We start from the raw sequence: 19,261 nt of genomic DNA, 5'->3' as shown, positions 1-19,261 counted from the left end.
GCCGCCGTGGAGTCGTGCTGTCCCGTCGGCACTGAGCGCCGCAGACACTGGCCAGCGGACCACACGGAAGCGGGGCTCCTGCAGGACGGTCTGTGTTCACGCGCGGAGAAGCGTCCGGACGTCCGGACGGGGTGGCAGGGGGAGCGCAGAGCAGTCACAGGACCCGGAGACCCACGCGGTGGCGTGCAGGGCCGGGGGGTCCCCTCGAGGCCGGCGGGTCCCGGTCCGCACTCCCAGGGCTTGTGACGTGGGGACAGTAACCGCGACGAGGCCCGAGGCGGAATGCAGCCCCTCGGAGTGTCCCTGCAACAGGGAGTAAGTTAAATTATTTGAAGCGGAGTGGATGGCATTGGCAATATCATTGAAATTTAAAAATCAATTAAGTGTTTTGAGTAGCATTTCCTACGCCCCAGGCTTCCCTGAGGGCAGAAGGTATTTTGTAAACAGCTTGTGTCTGACTCTTAAAGTGCATCTGACTTTAATTATCCTCCCTCCGTAATGCACGTCACCGATTTCTCCAGAACGCTGGTAAGGGTGAAATTGTAATTGAAAAGCTAATGATTTTTGGAAGAGAAAAGATAAAAGTCAGAGCTGTTTTGATTATGATGCAAATGCTCCATATAATTTAATTGGCATAAAAGTTTATTGATTTTATATTTCTAATCACTTAGACATGAAAAAATGACTTAATAAATTTCATAATTAAAGCTGCTTGTTTTAAGACTGATGTTTCTCTTTGCTCGTCATTGGAACTTCCAGTTTGCAGAACGCGTGTTACCGACAAGTGTGTCCACGTGCAGGGGGACCTCCAGAGGCGACGTGAACCACCGCGCGCCGGGGGGCTCGCTGCCGCCTCTGCCTGCCTCCCGCCCCCCGTCAGGCTGCAGGGGGAGTCGGCCGCCGTCCCCCGCCCGTCGTGGGCACCAGCTTGTGAAATCCGTGCCGTCGGGGGAGAGGCAGGAGGATCTCCCTTCGGGAGAGGAAGGTCCACGTGCGCCGGACGGCGGCAGGTGACGGTGTGCGGAGAGGGAGCCTCCCGACCCGCCTGACGGTGTCCTCTGAACGTGCTTCCCCGGCCTCCGGGCCTCGGGGTGGGACTGCCCGTCTCTGCCCGTGAGACCAGGAGCCTCGAGGGCCAGAATTTCCTTCACGGACCGTTCAGACGCAGCCGCACACACCCCCGCGGGCGGAGTGGGAGGCTGGGCTCAGTCCCCATGTCCCGGGGCCACTCCCTCCAGACGCCACCTGCCCCTGTGTGCCCACTGACCACCCCGTGTCCCCCCGACCTCTGGGTCCCCACTGACCGCCCCGTGTCCCCCACCATCTTGGGTCCACACTGACCACCCTGTGTCCCCCCATCTCTGGGTCCCCACTGACCGCCCCGTGTCCCCCCCCATCTTGGGTCCCCACTGACCGCCCCATGTCCCCCCCCAATCTCTGGGTCCCCACTGACCGCCCCATGTCCCCCCCATCTCTGGGTCCCCACTGACCACCCCGTGTCCCCATGACTTCCCCTTGTCCTCGCTGACAGCTCCTTGTCCACACTGACCCCACTTGGCAGTCTCTGTTGGCTCTGTCACCTGCTCCCTGTCCCTCCCTGGTGGCGGTCCTGAGTCCAGTCCCTGCTTGGCAAGCTCAGCCTCTGTGGTGTCGACCACCCATGTGTTGTGCACCCCCATTTACACTTCTCCCACCTCTGTCCTGGGCCCCAGGCCCGAATGTCCAGCATCTTCCAATGTCTGCCTATGGAGTCTTAACAGCTATTTCAAGCTGGGCATCTTCTCTCCAGAGACCCCATTGCAGGAGCCCACCCCGGCCACCCTGGCAGGAACCCTGGCATGGTCCCCGAGTGCCCCCCCCGCTCCGCTGTGTTGGGGCTTCCTGTGGGCCGGGCCCCTGTGGTCAGCAGCTGGCCCTTCGTGGGACGCACCTGTCACTGTCCCCCACGCCTCAGCCATTCACTCCTTGGGACCATTTGGACGCCCAGGCCCGTGCGGCACAGAGAAGGTGCTGGTAACCGTCTGTGGAGCGAGTGGGCGCGCGAGTGGGCGCGAGTCCTCTCAGGACTGTGCCCTGCTCCAGCTGGTGACTTTGCCGCCCAGTGTCCCTTGCATGCTAGGGTCTGGCATTGCCACCGCTTTGCCTTCCTCGCCCTCACACCTGCCCCCTTCCAGGCGGCCCGTCCTTGCGGCCATTTCATTTTCGTTTCTTGTTTTTTTAGTTTTTTAAAGTTTAAATTCCATTTGCCAACATGTAGTTACAGCACCCAGCGCTCATCACGTCACGTGCTCGAGGCCATTTCCAAAGGCCGTCTTGTTCCATTTCAGTTGCCGCTCGCTGCGGTAATACGAAATGTTAACAGGCGTATTAATCTGGGGGATTTATGGAAACCACGTGAGATATTAAGTGGCTGTTGTGTGGAGCGTTTACCCTCCTGTCAGGATGACGTGTGCTTGGCCCGGGCCCTCGCCTGATGGCCTAATTGGGGCCACTACAACGGGGGCTGCGACAGGGCTCAGCACCCAGCGCACCGCGTGCCGCCTCCCACGGGGCAAGCTTTATAAAATGCTCTTTAATTCAGGAGCAGAATATCATTAACTTTGTAAGTAGATGAACACAATGGACAACCAATTTAATTAACTTCTAATGCTGGCTGTTGGACGGGAGACGAAATGAAATTACACGTGCATGTCTCGGGCAGGCGGCCGGCCCGGAGCGGGGCCCGTGGCGGGGGTCAGGCGGGGGGACACCTTGGTGCCGTCGTTTCGCGTTTAGCTACGGAAGCTGGACTTGGAACGTCAGTGCCTTGTACCTGAGTCAGCTCTCATTTCAGACGGTTGCAAAGCCGCTCGGAGAGAGAGGACAGCGCCGAGACAGTGACGTGCTAAACGCAGCCCCCCGCAGCCCCCCGCACAGGCCGCCCCGCTGGGTGCCGCTCGGTGCCACGGGCAGTAATGCCCCTCATCCAGTTAGATCGGCCGTCCGCGAGTTTATTATACAGGAAGAGATCAATGAAGCTCCACGCTGATTTAAACAAAAGCTTTGTTTCATTTATTATTGTTTATAATCTAATGACTGTTACAGTAACTTTGCTTTGATTTATTACTCAATCTATTAAATTGTTTCAAAACCAGGAGCGGGGTAGGGGCCTACTCTCCTGAAAGACTTGTTCCCCTTATTGATAAAAAGTGTTATTTTTTTGCAGCCACGCTCAGCTTCTTGGAGACGCCGGGCAGCCGTGCGTTAGGCTTTCCTCTGAAACCTGAGTCGACGGTCCCGCGTGTTGGGTCTCGGGCCGCTCAGCAGTCAGCCCCGCGGGGGCATCTCTGCTTCCCTCTCCTTGAGCCAGGCGTGGCTGGGTTCCTGCCGCGTGCCAGGAGCTGGGGGCTCCGAGGTGATGGGAACACCGACAAGGAGCTTCCCACCCCTCCTGGTGAAGAAGGCAGGACTGGGAAGGAAACAGGCATGCGGCCACAGTGAGCAGCCCTGGGAAGGTGGGGGGCCATGCTGGGGCTGCCGAGGCTCTGCACGAGCAGTCTGGGAGGGCTGCTCAGAGGAGGCAGCTGCTCCATGGAGACCTGCGGCGGCAGGCGGGTGTGTGCGCTGGGGTGGGGCCTGGGAACGTGCAAGAGTGGGTCCGGAGGACCCGTGTGCTGGCCGCCACTGAAGAGCAGGGGAGTGACAGGTCACGTTCTCTGCCTAAAAGGTCACCCCGGCGCCGGGTGCAGAGGCTGAGGGGCAGTAGCCGTGGGGGAAGCAGGGGTCCTGGCCCGGCGTGGGGCTGCAAGTGGACAGAGGTGGACAGCGGTTCTGTGGTGTGAGGACTTCACAGTGTGGGTGGAGAAGCGGCTGGAGGGGTCCGGAGGCCCTCCGTTTCCAGGGGCAGGAGGGGGTGAGGCAGTGATGCCCTCGGTCAGGAGAGATGGGCTCCTCGCGAGAAGGCACGTGGAGCTGCGCACCCCTGGCCGCTGCGGCTGGCCTTCAGAGGGAGGCCCCGGGCCCTGCAACAGGGGAGGTTGGAGACCCACAGAGGGAGGAGGAGAGGGCTCCATGCACAGTGTGTCCTCACCTGGGGAGGAGGAGAGTCCAGAGAGGCAGACACTCGTCCTCAAACCCAGAAGTCAAGGAGGAAGGAAGGGCAGGCGATGTGTGCTGCTGAGAACACAAGTGCCGTGAAAGTGTAAGGACACTTTGGATCTTGGGTGGAACGTCACTGAAGACTGGCAGAGAGTCATTTCCCTGGGGTCGTGGGAACAGACAAGCTTGGAAACTGTAAAACTGCTACACGCGGTATTAGGAACAGAATCCAACCACGTGTGAACACACCCGTGATGGGCCTGCTGGGTGGACACCGAGAGTGCAAGGCTGGCTTAACATTTTAAAATGTTTAAAAGTGATTCACTACTTTAACTGATTAAAGACCAGAAACGGCCTGTGATCGTCTTGCTTCACCCCGTCCAGCAGGCCTCTCTGCCGACGTGCCTTGCCGCAGACTGCGCCGGGCTCAGCCCTCCAACGTCTCCTCCTGGGCATTCCCACCACTTCTAATCGCAACCTTCACAGACAATAAAATGTCCCATCTTGCTCAGACATGGACCCAGACTCAGGAGCCCCGTGCCTGTGGGGCGTCCCTGCGTGGATGTTTCATCCTGGCTACTTGTTTCCCACCAGATCCCACTCCTCTTGGAGTCTCCTCCACCCAGAAAACTGCCCACTCGTTTCCTTCACCACGCCTGGGTCATCTTTGACCTTACTTTTTTCTTTACTTTAAATTTATCAGAAAATCAAATCAGGTGCATCCCCCTGCTGCCCTCCCAGCATGCACGGTGCTCTCGGAGCCAGGCTCCTTCTTTCCACCTGGTGCTGCAACAAGACAAAACAAAGAACGAGGAAAGAAAAGGCATAAAGATTGTGCATAAGAAGTGAACCTAAAGAAGCCCTCAGAAATCATCAGAATCCGTAATTGTTGGACCGGAAAGGAAGCTGAGCGGTGTTGCTAAACAAAAGATGAACATACCACGGCCAGCAGCACTCCTGGTCGCTGGTGACCAACCGCGGTTAAAAAAACATGTTCTAATAGCAACAGAAACCAGAAGGTGACTGAGTCTGACCAAAGGGCTTCAAGGGTTTTATGGAGAAAATCATGAACCTTTTTTAGAAGACCTTTTGAAAGACTTCAGATATATGGTTAAAGATGTATCATATTTATGGGAAGGAAAGCTGAATATCCTAAAAATCTCTCCCCTCTCCGCAGTCCTGTGTCTCATCCAGACCCTAGCGAGATGCCGTGGGTGTGATCCGGCAGCTATACTCCCCGATGGGGCTCGATCTCACACCCCGAGGTCTAGCAGCTTCATGGAAACACAGAGGGCCCCAATAACGAAAGCGGTCGTGAGGAAGAATAAAACGAGTAAATATCAACACTTGTTATAAAGCTAAAATAGGAAAAAGTATTACTAGAAACAGATGAATTGGGCAGAACTGAGGACCCACGAACAGACCTCCAGTAGGTGCACAGCTAGGCTGTGAGGGTGGCGAGGTAAGGCGTGGGGAGACCAGACGATTGGTTTCCACGGAGAATGAAATAACGTGGGGCTTTACCTTGTGCCACAGCCTCAAACAAGTCTCTGTTACTGGAAAATCTTAAATGGATACAACACAGTTTTACCGCTTTGCACAAAGATATAGAGAATATCACTGTGGAGTCAAACTAGGGAACTATTTCCAAATAAGACATAAAAGCAGAAACTGTAGAGGAATATATTGACTGATTTGACTACTTTTTGAGAGAGAGTGTGTGTCGGGGGTGGGGCATAGGGAGGGAGAGAGGACCTCGAGCAGGCTCCACACTCAGCATGGAGCCCAAGGTGCGGCTCCGTCTCACGCCCCGAGATCATGACATGAGCCGAAATAAAAAGTCAGACACTGAACTGACCGAGCCACCCAGGCGCCCTGATTACTTTGACTACTTTAAAATTAAAAACTTCTCGTTTAATGAAAGTTGTCACAAAAAGATAAGCTAAAGAGGGAGAAATTCTTTGTAATGCAAGTAGTAGGTGGAGAAATAATTTCCAATTATATTTAAAGATTAAAAATCTTATAAAATGAGAAAAAGACAAATAGAAAAAAGGATACTGATAAGGAATTCCCAGGAGAAACCCAAATCTAAGAAGAGGTGCACGACTCTGACAGCATAACGAAGATGCAAATCCAAGCAGCAGTGGTGTGTGATTTCACACCTTCCAACGAGCAAAGATCAGAGTGTGCTGACGCCAGGCCTGGGCGGGCATGAGGAGCCGCAGGCCCTGCCGGAAGTGCTGGGGAGTGGGGTCGCCCGGGCACCCTGATGACGCCTGCGTCTGAGGGTGCCCGTACCCTGTGACCTGGAAGCCCAGGCTCATATGCACACTCAGTGCAGACGTGCTCCTCTCATGCCTGTCACGTGCTCCAGGACTGTGCACGCGTGTTCACCGTGGCAGCAGTCGTCATAGTGAAAACACCGGAGACGGTCTCCACCTCTAACGGGATGGATAAAAATCGCAGTATTTCTACAGATTGGATTGTAACAGAGCATTAAAAGTAAGCTAAGGTGACAGTCTCAGTCTGGAATGTCTGTAAACTATACCTGAATGGAAAAACCCCAAGCTCCTGCGGAGAGTAGATAAAGTGGGATTGATGGGGTTGAGCGCGCTGAGCTTCGGAGCCTGGTCCCTGCCGTCCAGGATGGCGGCCACCTCCGGGGAGAGGCCCGTGGTGTCCCGCGCGGGGCCCAGCAGCATCCTCTCAGGTGTAACTGCGGGTGCGCACAGGCACCTGCCCGAACCCCCACCCTCATGCTCTGAATTTTGTGTTTATGATTTTATTCCTTTTTTGGGGTAGAGTCTTAACATCACCTTTTTTTTTTTTTTTTTTTTTTAAATTTCAGCTCCTTTTGATTAGGTCTTTGTTACCTTGGCCATACGGTAACTACAACTTCAGTTGTAGGGACTTCCTCTTTCCCAGCCCATCTGGGTTTGGGGTATGACTTGTTTGCTTTCCTCGCCTGTGGTACGCCATCGTAGGAGAGTGCAGACTGTATTCACCCACCTTGGCACTGCTGAGCGTTAGTGAGCTCGTGTGTCGGGAGGTGCTGCTGCCGCACTCGTGTGCACACCTCCCGAGGGCTCCCGCTTCTGAGAGTGAGCTCCACGCGCCCCATGAGTGTGGACTAGAGTAAAAATGTGGGACGCGCCCGTCTCCCCGTCGTGTGTGTCCTCAGTGCTCAGGTCGCCGCGAATCAGGACAAGGGGATGGTGTGGAAGGGGCTGACCCGCAGCCGAGTGCCTGTCCCCATGCGGGTCTCAGGGCTGCACCCGGAGCTCCTCCTGCTCACCGCACACCACACACTCACGGGCGAGGCCACGGCTGTCACACGGGGTCCCCGAGCTGCCCGCCTGCGCCGGGACAGAGCGGGCCACATGCCAGGGCCGTCACCACCCTCCCCCCCGAGGAGGCTTTTCCAGCCGTGATTCATTCTCATCCGTTGGTTCTCACTTAGAACAGCTCAGGTTCTCTGATTTGCTGTAAACTTGACGGTTATCAACGTCTCAGGAAGTTCCTGTTCCTGTTCTTAAATCCATTTACTTATTTTTAAAAAACAGCAAGTTGAAGACACTTTACCTGTAGAGGCAGCTCGTGTGCCGTCCCGGAGGAGGACACACTCACCAAAGGCCGCGTGGCATTTGTGCCAGGACCCCGCCCGGGTACCGACCCCGCAGCTGGCTTCCCCGCCTCCCGCCCCAGCCCAGCCCAGCCCCTGGGAGAGGCCGCCGTGGCTCTGTGTCCTGGGGACTCAGAGGGGCCGTGGGGAGGGGCCGCCGACACTGATGAGGACATGGGGCGCCCCCATCGCCCCTCGGGGTCACTCTCGACACGCTCTCCGTGGTGTCTGCAGAAGAAGAACATGCTCCCGAGAGCCTCTGCCTGCTGTCCCTGACGTGAGCATTAGGAACGTTCTATGTTGCGAGGAAGAGCGAGCCGGATGCGGGAGGCCTGCAGGTCAATGATATGTACTTTGGCTGCTAACCTAATTGCAGGCATGATTAATCACTGGGCCTCTGATTTGTTTGCAAATAAAAAGTGATGGAGGCCTTTCTGACGAGTGGCTTTGTGCTGTTTCCTGGTTGGCTTCTGTCCAGGCCCAGGTCACCCCCGGGCCTGTGCGGCAGCGCCACTGGAGGAGGGGCGTGATGTGTGGGGTGGTCTGCGCCCCCGCGTCGGCTGCCTGGCATCAGACTTCAACTCCAGAGAGCAAGCCCGTGGCTGCGTGGGGCCAGGCATCACGTTGGCGGACTCCAGTTGGGCCGAGAACTGGCTTCATGGCGTTTGCCCCCGAGTCCGCTGCTGGGCCGGGGGAGGTGGGCAGCAGGCCGTGCAGATGCCCAGGTGGACGGAGGCCCAGAGCGTCGGGGACCCGCGGCCTGCTGTGTTCCGTCGAACGCGGGAGCCGGGGTCTCCCAGCCCCATGCTGCAGGGGGCTCGGCTCTGTGCTGGAGGACCCCGGAACTCTGCCCCCCCCCCCAGGCCAGGCCTTGAGGCCGGGCCCACGGTGGGTGGAGCCACCTCGTGTGAGCTGTTCCGGCAGGAGTACGGCATCGACTGGATTGCGTCTCACTAATGGGGAATTAATTGCCACCCTTGACAGTCAGGTTTATAAATATGTAAAAAGTATTTTAATTGTTTTTAGCCAAACAGGCAAGGAGTCAATATTCTCAGACGCGGCGAGCACAGTGCTGACAGGTGCCGTGGTCGGAGGGCCCCGCGAGTGCAGGGCTCCCGTCCGCAGGTCCGGGCGCGCTTTTGTGCAGACGTCGCCGGGTCCGGTGACAGGTGCGTGCCCTGAGCCATATTGATAGAGCGGGTTAAACATTGAAAAAGTTAGCTTGAACTTTGACTTTAAATATTCATTAGAGCTAATTATGGGTTTTCTGACTCCATGAATTACACTTGCGACACCTGCACTGGCGGTGTGTTTTCCGTTTATTGTCAACTTCATTATGTGGTATTAGCTTGATCGCACTGGGTACAGGTTCAACAAGGCAGTGGTTACAGGTTTCCACGACGTTTATTTCCTGACACTTCGTCTGAGCACCCTCTTTTCCGGAATCAGACGGAAGCACGCCCTGCCCGAGGCGGACGTCCGCGGGGCCGCAGAGGCCAAGCTCACTCAGGGACGTCGTCCTGCACGTTCTCTGGGGGCCGCGGGCTGCCGGTGGTCCTGCCGTCCCTCCTACTTGGAGGGACCTCAACTGTGTCTTGTTATAAAAAAAAAAGACGGCAGCTGCTGGCCGTCCTCACACGTGCGCCTTCCTCTGAGTGGATTCGAGGCAGGTGCCTGACGCCGGGGGGCGGCGGGGTGCAGGGAGCCCTCCGTTCCACTTGTCGGCACCGAGTCCCCGGCTGCTCCCTCACTGAATATGCTCACGGACACGGGAAGGTCTCCCCGAGGAATCAAGACGAGGCCTCAGTGCTGTGCTTTGGCAAGTCAGCAGGCGTCTGGTCTGCGAGTTTGCAGCTTTTCCCGTGTACACACACACACACACACACACACACACACACACATACACACTGCCACTGCGAGTGAAGTGCTGGGCCACCGAGAGAGGCCCAAAACCTGGAGGGGTCTGAAGGTCCCCGGGGACGCCTGCACCTCAGGAAGTGTCAGGACTTTGTCTTTGGATCCCATCAGGGAGGCTTGTGAGACGGCACTGTGCTTGGACTCGAGGAGGTGTCCTCTCTCTGCCCGTGGATTCCTGGGTGAAGGACACTGCCGGCTGCCTGGGCCCGGGCCCGTGGGAGAGCCACGCATGGGGCAGAGCCCCGACCCGCGGTGCGGTGCCTGGCCTGGGCCTCGGCACCTCGCGGAGAGCGGGTGCTCTGCAGCCTCTGCCAGTGGGCCCGGGCCGTGGCTCTGAACACACGTGCCCTTTGTGGAATCAGCAACATGCATCCAGAACCAGGAGCATCTGTGCCCTTTGACTGTTTGACCGACTGGCAGTATTTGGGGCCCAGCTCGACAGAGGCCGCAGTTGCAGCATCTTCCACAGGGGAGGGTCATGGTGACAAGCAGCATTGGTGGGATGGCTGAGAATGTGGTGCCCCGAGGGCGTGGAGCCTGCCGGAAACTGCAATTCCCAGATTGCGGAGATCTGTGGGGATGGCGGGAGGGATGCTGGGGTCAGGGTGCATGGGGCTTGCATGTGTGCCCCAGGTCACTAGCACCCCCTGCACCCACCGTCCTCACTGGCTGGTGTCCTGGGCACTGGGGCAGGGTCCCACCAGCAGGTCCCTCTGGAAGGCATGCAGACAACCACACCTGGCACGAGGAAGCCAGCAGAGCACCCCTGAGTTCAGGGGCCGTGGAGAGCCCTGCAGCAGGCCGTCACCCAGATTAGAGGGGACGTGGGCAGCCTGCACTGTGCACCTCCGTCCCCCCCCCCCACGCGCACCCCCCAGGCAGCCCTTCGGTGAGGAAGCCGGGCCAAACCAGCTGCAGGGGAGCGGCAGGGATGGAGGATGGGCAGGGGGGCTGGGAACTTTAGTCTGGGCTTTGATATTGGTCATCTGAGGCGCTCCTGCCCGTTTGCTGCAGAGATACTGGTGTGTGGTTACGAAGGGGAACGTTCTAACCAGGGGAGCCCGCTGCAGTGCGTCAGGCCTGAAGGGTTGTGGGGCTGGCAGCTGTTTTCAAATGATTCTGCTGCCTGCGTGTGCACGTGTATGTGCATGTGCATGTGTGCATGTGTGTGTGTGTGCTTGTGTGCATGTGTGTGCATGTATGCATGTGTGCATGTATGCATGTGCCTGCACGCGGGAGGGTGGAGTGTGTGCAGCAGGTCCTGGCAGCTGGGAACTGGGGGAGAGGCGCCGGTGTCAAGGGCCTGCTTGTCCGGCTCGCACACTGGCCCTTCTCTGTCTGCCCGTCCGCCCCCAGCTTTTCCACCTCCTCAGCCTTCCGCATGAAGCTGCAAAATGAAAAGTAGGGGTTAGGGCCCCACCAGTGGCTCCTGGTGTCTCTTCCAGTGAGGCCCTGCCTGGGGTGGCCCGAGCGCTTCTGGTCACGGCCGGCGTCCCTGCATGGCCAGCCCCACACGCCGTGCACTGACCTGCCCCTTTGCCTGGTGTCCATACCCCCAGCTCTCACTGGTTCAGCCTCAGGCAGAGGCCTTGCTGGCTCTGCTGGCTGGTCCTCTGTCCCCTGCTGGATCTTGTCCCAGGGGGTGGGAGCTCCAGGACGACGGGGGTTGTTGCATGAGTCAGGGTTATAAAAGGTAAAATTCACCCCTTCTAAGGTATAGGTCAGTGGGTTTTGAGAAACCTGTAGTGTGTAACCACCACTGCGATCTGGTTGTGGGGTATTTTTATCACCTAAAGGTCTCCCCAGGCCCCTTGTTGGGGTTGCCAGATTTAGCAGAAGAATAAAATATATATACATATGTACAGACACGCACACGTCTATATCTGTGTGTACATGGCTGCATGCTCCTAAAGTGTGTGTACACATATATGTACGTGCATGTATATGCACACACGTGCACACATATACACACATGGGCATTCCTACATACACACGGCTGTACGTGCACATACACACATTGCATGTGTACATGTACACAGGTATATATATGTGCACACATGCACACACGTACACACATTACACCGACTCACACAGATGTATACACGTGCATACATACACACGCACAAGCCTATAAAACACACCCAAGTTTGAATGTCACATCTACAGCAAATAACTTTATGTCCGGCGTCCCACGCAGCCCTCCCCAGGGGTCACCCCACTGCCAGCCTGACCTCTGCAGGTTTGCCTTCACCTGAGTGTGAGAGCAGGACTGGACCCCGGGGTCCACGGAGGGGACGAGGCCAGTGGCTCTGGGGGGAGTGCTGTTGCCGCCCCTCGTGGAGGAGGAGGAGGAGGAGGAAGGCAGGGGGCAGGGTGGGCAGAGAGGGGCCGCTGTGGAGTGCAGCAGGCGGCGAGGATGGAGGAGGATGGAGGCCGGAGGCGAGCCCCTCCCCACTGGACGCGGCGCTCACAGGCGAGGCGGGACTGCGCTAGTGGGTGCGCGCTGTCGGGGAAGAGCCCGAGCTGTGGCGCTGGTGGGCTCACAGCCATCCCAGGGACCGCGATTAAGGCCTGATGCCTGAACTCCTTTCTGGTTCAACCGAGCTTTTTGTTTGTCACGTGAACCTGCTTTCAAACCGTCCCCAGTGCTGGTCTCACTCGGTTTCTCTCTTTGCTCTGCAGGCGCTAGGAAGCTTTTATTTTCTTCACGAATCCTTAAAAAACATCTACCAGTTTGACTTTAAAGGTAAGACTCTTCCGGGACTCCCCAGCTGGCCTCACCCCGCCCTGGATCCCCCACCTCTGCCGGACCCTGCCCTGGACCCCACCTCATCCCAGATCCCATCCCGCTCTGGACCCCAGCTCTGGACCCCACCCCACCCCGGACCCTGCCCCGGACCCCAGCCCCTGCCCCCCCCTCCCCCCCCCCCCACCGCCAGCTCCCCAAGCAGGGCCGGCAGGTGGCACTGGCTCTCACGCAGTGGAGTCCAGAGGACGAGGAATGGTCTCGTGTCTGTGTCTGTATCAAATGGGCAAGAATGGAGACCAGCCCGCAAGGGTGGTGTCTTTAAAAAGAGCTGATGGTAGCCGGTGGAGGGCAAAACCGGCCGCATTTCTAGGCCAGCACCTGTGCTCGTGGAGGAGGTTCGTCCTAAGAAGCTCCTGTCTCTGTGTCTCCGCACACTGAGCCAGCGGCCCCGAGCCCAGCGGCCCTGCGTCCACCTGCTCGGCGGTGGGTGTCTGTGTGCACACCCTGTGCGACACCCCCTTCACACCACACGTGACTCTGACTCCGTGTCGGCTCCTGAGCCAGATCACATTAATTTGAGATGTCACTGAAGTTGTAATAACTGTGGAGAGCAACTAATTATGTCAGTTTGTTCAGATTCATTATCTTTGCTCACTTAGGAGACAGATCACCTCTTATGAAATTGAGAAGCAGTCTTCCCTAAATTGCTTGAGTAGTGATTTCATCAGCACTAAGAACAGGATTCCAGCCAGCAGGATGATTTCTCATCGGCCCTGTTGCCTCAGGATTCTTTACCGAGTTTTAAACACAAGCACTGACTTCCCACCCAGGGACTTTTTGGGAGTAAGTAGCCTTGCAAACCTCGCAAGAGACAGGCTAGAGGCCACTGCCCTGATGTTACTAGATGCTGGACACCCATGGGTGGTGCTCCGGAGCAGCAGGGCTGTGGGCGAGAGTGAGCAGAGGGGAGGTGTGCAGGCACAGCACGCTCCAGGTGGAGCTGGAAGCGGAGCGGGGCTGCACTTCTCATGAGCCTGTATGTACGTCAGGCTTGGGTGTATAGCGGGTCTACTGAACTTCTTCCTTTTTTTGAGTAACCATTTCCATACATGTTTTATCACTGAATCAGATGAGCCGTGACACACCCAGCTGGCCCGTGGTGTGCTTGAAACTAACTACAGTAGCCGATACGCCCCACTCCAGCACCTCCCCAGGGATGAGTGGAGACGGTGGTGGTGACCGTGCCTGGGCACGTCTGTGGCAGGACTACATGCTCCCTCTGGAGGCGCACGGTGGCCGAGCATGACATCACTGCCGGGCGCAGGTGCATGGCACAACGGGGCTCAGGGGAGCGGGGACACCTGCCCCCAGGCTGTGGGCCCCGCTCTTTAAGGCTCACTCGTATGACTTAAGTTACAGCAGAAACAGTCTCAAATTTGTGAAAATTTTGAATTAAGTTTTTAAGAAGCAATAGCCTAAATTTAGTACTTAGAAATTTGAGGACTCCCAGAAGGTGTGACGAAAAGGGGTGGGAGGGACACTAGTTTCTGGTCCAACACCTGACGAGCATGGATGGTGCTGAGCAAACCAGGGCAGAGTGAGCCTGGTAGGTCCCTCGAGAAGCGAGGCCACAGAGCTAGAGCTGCCCCAGTCTGGAGGGCCCGGTGGGCGGAGCCCGGGAGCCACAGCCTGTGCAAGGGGCACTGTTGGGAGCAGCTGGGATGCAGAATGCTGGGGGCTCTGGGGCGCTTGAGAGAGAAGAGCACCTCCGAGGCCGGCCCCCCCACTCTGGTGAGCTCTGCCTGCAGGAGCCCCACCAGGTTGTCGTGGTGAAGGTCAGAGAAGAGCCCCCGGCCCTTCTGGTGGGGGGAGAGGGAAGGAGCTGCTCATTCTCCTTGAAGGCCTGCCCTCGAGGACGGCCATGTCACCAGAGCGGCCCAGGGCCTAGGGGAGGCCGGTGGACAGCTTCAGCCTCCTGGCCTTGCTGCCGTGCTTGAGGGGGCCGAGGTGCCGAGAGCGCGTGAGAAGGCTGCGCCCGGGCCCTGCGGCCCGAGCGATGGTGGGACAGCGCCCTCCACCCAGCCGCAGTGCCCATCCTCGCACCAGGGGTCATGGTGGACAGTCCGCAAAGCTCGCCCCCTACTCAGGAAGGATTCTTAGGAGGAGCACAGCGACGGCAGAGGAGACAAGAACCGGACGGGGGAGGATATCTCAGCCTCTGAGCCCCTGCAGGAACCACAGTCCAGCTCCTCACGAGAGAAACACAAAGCTTCACGTCAAAGTCCTATCTGCCTCAGTTCCTTTTTCCAATTATTTATGTTTTGCTTTCAACCAAAAGTTACAGGCCAGACTGAAGGACAGAAGATACAGTGTGAAGAGAACAGGTACGTTTGCAGCCAGACTAGGACGTGGGCTCCATCTGGAGCTGTCAGGGAATTTTAGGTAACTGATTAATATGTGGAAGGCGCTAATGGAAAAAATGGACAGCGTGCAAGAGCAGATGTGTAACAAGAGTCAGGTTGGAAACTCTATGAATCAAAAGGTAAAGCTCAAAAGAGAGAGAACACCAGGCCCTTGACGAGCTCACCAGCCTAGACACGGCTGAGGACAGAGCCAGTGTCACTGAAAACTTTGTAAACTGAAAAGTAAAGAGAGAAAGAAAACAAGACACAAAAGCAGAACAAGATGTCCAAGCCCTGTGGGACACGTGCAGAAGGTGAGGCATGTGCACTAAGAGGCAGCACTCGTAAGAGAGACAGGAACAAGAAATATTTGAAGTAATAGCCCAGATTTTTCCAGAATTAATCATAGACACCAAGCCACAGATCCAAAAAGCTCATAGATGACCAAGCAGACAGATGCCCATAACCTGCACATAAGCATGTCCTACTCAAGCTGCAGAAAGCCAGAGATGAAGAGAAGACCTTGAAAGAAGCAGGGGTGTGGTTGGGGTGACCTAGAAAGGAATGAGGATACAAAGTACATCGCACTTCTCATCGGAAACCACGGAAGCAAAGACAGTGGTGTGAAATATTTATATTGGTAGAAGAAAAAAACCTTAGAATTCTGTATCCAGCAAAGTTATCCTTCAAAAGTTAAAGAGAAATAAAGACTTTCTCAGACAAAAATTGGGGGAATTTGTTTCCAGTAGACCCACCTGTCAAAAAATATTAAAATTTATTTGACAAAAGGAAAATGCTATAGATTGCACACTTAGATCTACGTTAAGAAAGAAGAAGTGTTAAGAGAAGGAATAAACGAAGGTAAAATATTTCATTTCTTGTTATTCTTAATCTGACAGATAACTTTTGCTCCAAGTGTCAACAGCAACAACGTATCATGTGGCTATAGCTTATAGGTAACAGTGATGTTAGGAGGGATGGGAGGGAGGAGCTGGGGGCTCTGTGGCAGGGAACCTGTCCTCCCTGTAGAGGAATATGTGCTACGTGGAAGTGGACTTGGGTCAGTGGTGAATGCATATTGCAGCTCTGGCAACCACTAAATACTTTTATTTTTATTTTTTAAAATATTTTATTCATGAGAGACACAGATTGAGAGAGAGAGGCAGAGACCCAGGCAGAGGGAGAAGCAGGCTCCATGCAGGGAGCCCGACGTGGGACTCGATCCTAGGACGCTGGGTCACAACCTGAGCCAAAGGCAGATGCTCAACTGCTGAGCCACCCAGGTGCCCCAATCACTAAAAATTTTTAAAAAGAAATACAGTTGACATGTTAATAGAGAAGAAATCATGGAATTATACAAAATGCTCAATTAAACCAGAAAAGTCTACAGAAAAAAAGAAGAAGACAAAAAAGACACAGGAAACAGAGGCAATAGGTGGACAAGGTAGCGATATGGAGTCTTACTTGAACTTTAGCCAGGTTCACTTTAGATGTCAGTGGTGCAACTACACCAATTATAAGACAGAAATCGTCAGAATGGTTAACAAAATAAGACCCAACTATGTGCTGTCTACTAAAAACCCACTTAAAAACACATTAACACGTGAAATTGAAAGTAAAGGGATGGAGAGAGGTAGGCCACGCCAGTTAACACCAGTCAAAAGAATGCCAGAGTAGCAAATCATTTCAGACACAGCAGACTGCAGAGCGAGGAGAGTTATCGAGGATAAAGAAGCCTATTTATTACAAACGATAAAGGGGTCAGTTCTCTTTAGAAGACTTAACAGTTCCTAACGTGTGTGTGCCCAACAGCAGAGCATCCAACACAGGAGGGAAAAGCTGATAGAGCTCCCAGGAGAAATGGATGAATCCAGTGTCACAGGTGGAGACTTCGTTGCCCCTCTATCAGAGATGGACAGATCCAGCAGGCAGAGAATTGGGAAGGACGTAGTTCAACTCAACAGCACCATCAATCAACTGGATCTAATTGACATTTATAGAATATTCTCTCCAACAAGAGCAGAACACACATTCTTCTCAAGTTCATGTGGAACATTTACCATGGCAGACCACATTCTGGGCCATAAAACACTCCTCAACAAATTTAAAAGAACAGAAATCATACAAAGTATACTTTTGGACCACAGTGGAATTTAACTAAAAATCAATAACAGAAAGATAGCTAGAAAATCCCAAGATACTTATGTCAAAATTTCAGAAATAAAAGGGCGCCTGGGTGGCTCAGTGGGTTAAGCATCTGCCTTTGGCTCCGGTCATGATCCCAGGGTCCTGGGATCAAGCCCCACATCGGGCTCCCTGCTCCACGGAAAGCCTGCTTCTCCCTCTTCTGTCTGACGCTCCCCCAACTTATGTGCCCCTGCACGCATGTGTGTGCGCGCACGCACTCTCTCAGAACTCTGTCAAATAAATAAAATCTCTAAAAAAATTACTTAAAACAATTTCAGAAATAACAGAAGTAAGACCACTGAATCACTCAAGTAAATAATTAGTAAAAGTTTGCTGTGCAAACAAGACAGTTTGCAAAACCCAAGCATTCAAACCAAAACATGGAGTGGGGCTCTGGGGTATACTCTAAAACAGCAGACACACAAAAGAAATACTCAGAAATAGATCTAGTGAAATATGTACAAGATTAATACAAGGAAAACTATAAAACTCGCTGAAAACAATCAAAGAGGATGTAAGTGGAGCAGTATCCCATGTTCATGGACAGGAAAACTCAGTATTGTCCATATGTTGGTTCTTCCCTTCCTGATCCATTGATTCAGTGCAATGTTAACCAAAATTCTAGCGAGTTACTTTGTAGACCTCAGCAAATTGATTCTACACTTATGTGGAGAGACAAAAGACCCAGAACAGCCAACCCGGTGTTGACAGAAGAACAGAGTTGTAGGACTGACGCTACCCGACTTCAGGACTCACTGTAAAAGCTCTAGTAGTTAAGGCAGTGTGGTGTTGGTGAAAAAAATAGACAAAAAGATCAACAGAACAGAGTAGGGCCCAGAAATAAGACCCACATAAATAGTCGATGGATGTTTGACGGTGGAGCAAACATGATCTCTTCAGCAGGTGGTGCAGGAGCAACTGGACGTCCACTTGCAAAATACTGAATCTAGAGCCGACCTCACACCTTCACAGAAGTTAACTGAAAGCGGATCAGAGACCAAAGTATAAAGTATGAAAGTATAAAATGCCTGGAAGGTGACACAGAAACTAGGTTACTTTGGGTCTGGCAATGACTTTTTAAATACAATGCCACATTTCGTGAGGAAAACTGATGCATTGGACTTCATTAAATTTACAAATCTCTGCACAAATGGAAAGAGAGGCCACAGACTGGAAGAAAATATTTGCAAAAAAAAAAAAAAAACTAGCTGATAATCCAAAATATGCAAGGAACTCTTAAAACTCAACAATAAGAAAACCCAATTAATGAGCCAAAAGTTCCGACAGACATCTCACTCAAGATGATGTATAATAGGTGGCAGATAAAACTATGAAGGTGGGCTCCACATCACGGGTAAGGAGACCTCCACGTACCTGTTGGGACAGCCAACACCCAGATTGCTGATGGTACAGGCGCCAGGAGGACGGGGAGCAGCGGGAGCTCCCACCCAGGACTGCTGGGGTGCAACGTGGTGCGACCCCTTTGCCAGCTTGGCAGCTTCTTACAAAGTAAACTGAGGCTTACTAGGCCGCCCAGCAAATATGCTGCTTGGTGTGTCACCCAGAGGGGTTGACAAATTACGTCCACACAAAAACCTACAGAAATATTTACAGCCTCTTTTTCATAATTACCAACAACTGGAAGGAACCAGAATGTGTCCTTTCTAGGTGAGTGGGTCAGCAACCTGCGGTCCATCCTGCAGTGGAATATGACCAGTAAAGTGAAGTGAGCCGTTGAGCCACAGAAAACACAGGCACCTCAGGTGTATTTCTGAGTGAAAGCGGTGGGTGCTGGTGACAAGGTGGCGGCTAGGTGCAGGCAGGACACGGTGCTGGAGGGGCTGCGGGAGGCGGGTGCGCGGGCAAAGCCCCGACACGTCTGGACAGTGGGACACAGCGCAGGCGGCGAGCCCCGGCCTCCGCAGGAACCGCACACCGTGGGCGCCAGTGCAGCGGGTCGAGAGCCCGATGGACTTGGGGAGTCTGGGCGCTTACCCGCTTCCCGCCCGAGTGATTTTATCCTGAAACTGTTCCAAAAAGTAGTCTGTTCCTTAACGAAGCACGAAGGCCGCCTGCTCTCCACTCCCGGTCCCACCCTCTTTCTTAAGCAACGAGGGTTTGCATCTGAAGCAAAACTGCCTCCTGCAGCCTCTTGTGCCCTTCCTCAGTGCCATGGGGCACTTCCGACCGCTGCCCCTGCTCGTGCACCTGCTCACGCCCAGCCCACGGAGGACCGTGGGCGCCTGTCCTGGGAGGACTGGTCCTGGGAGCATGTACCTCGGGGGCGTCCACCCCTGCAGCTCAGGG

General features: G+C 54.6%; 1 protein-coding gene across 5 annotated transcripts in view; it reads left to right on the top strand.

Moving 5' to 3' along the window:
* INPP5A (inositol polyphosphate-5-phosphatase A) overlaps positions 1–19,261 on the top strand; it is a 161,724-nt gene that overhangs the window by 89,731 nt on the left and 52,732 nt on the right. For all 5 annotated transcript variants that reach the window (XM_072804800.1, XM_072804798.1, XM_072804797.1 and 2 more), the window contains one exon: positions 12,299–12,362. In XM_072804800.1, coding sequence (XP_072660901.1) covers positions 12,299–12,362 — 64 coding nt within the window. The remainder of the gene's footprint in view (positions 1–12,298; positions 12,363–19,261) is intronic.

The sequence above is a fragment of the Canis lupus genome, chromosome 29, assembly GCF_048164855.1.
Source record: "Canis lupus baileyi chromosome 29, mCanLup2.hap1, whole genome shotgun sequence".
In the NCBI taxonomy this organism is placed as follows: Eukaryota; Metazoa; Chordata; class Mammalia; order Carnivora; family Canidae; genus Canis; species Canis lupus.
The sequence above is the reverse complement of the archived record's forward strand: the minus strand, read 5'-3'. Positions and strand labels throughout refer to the sequence as shown.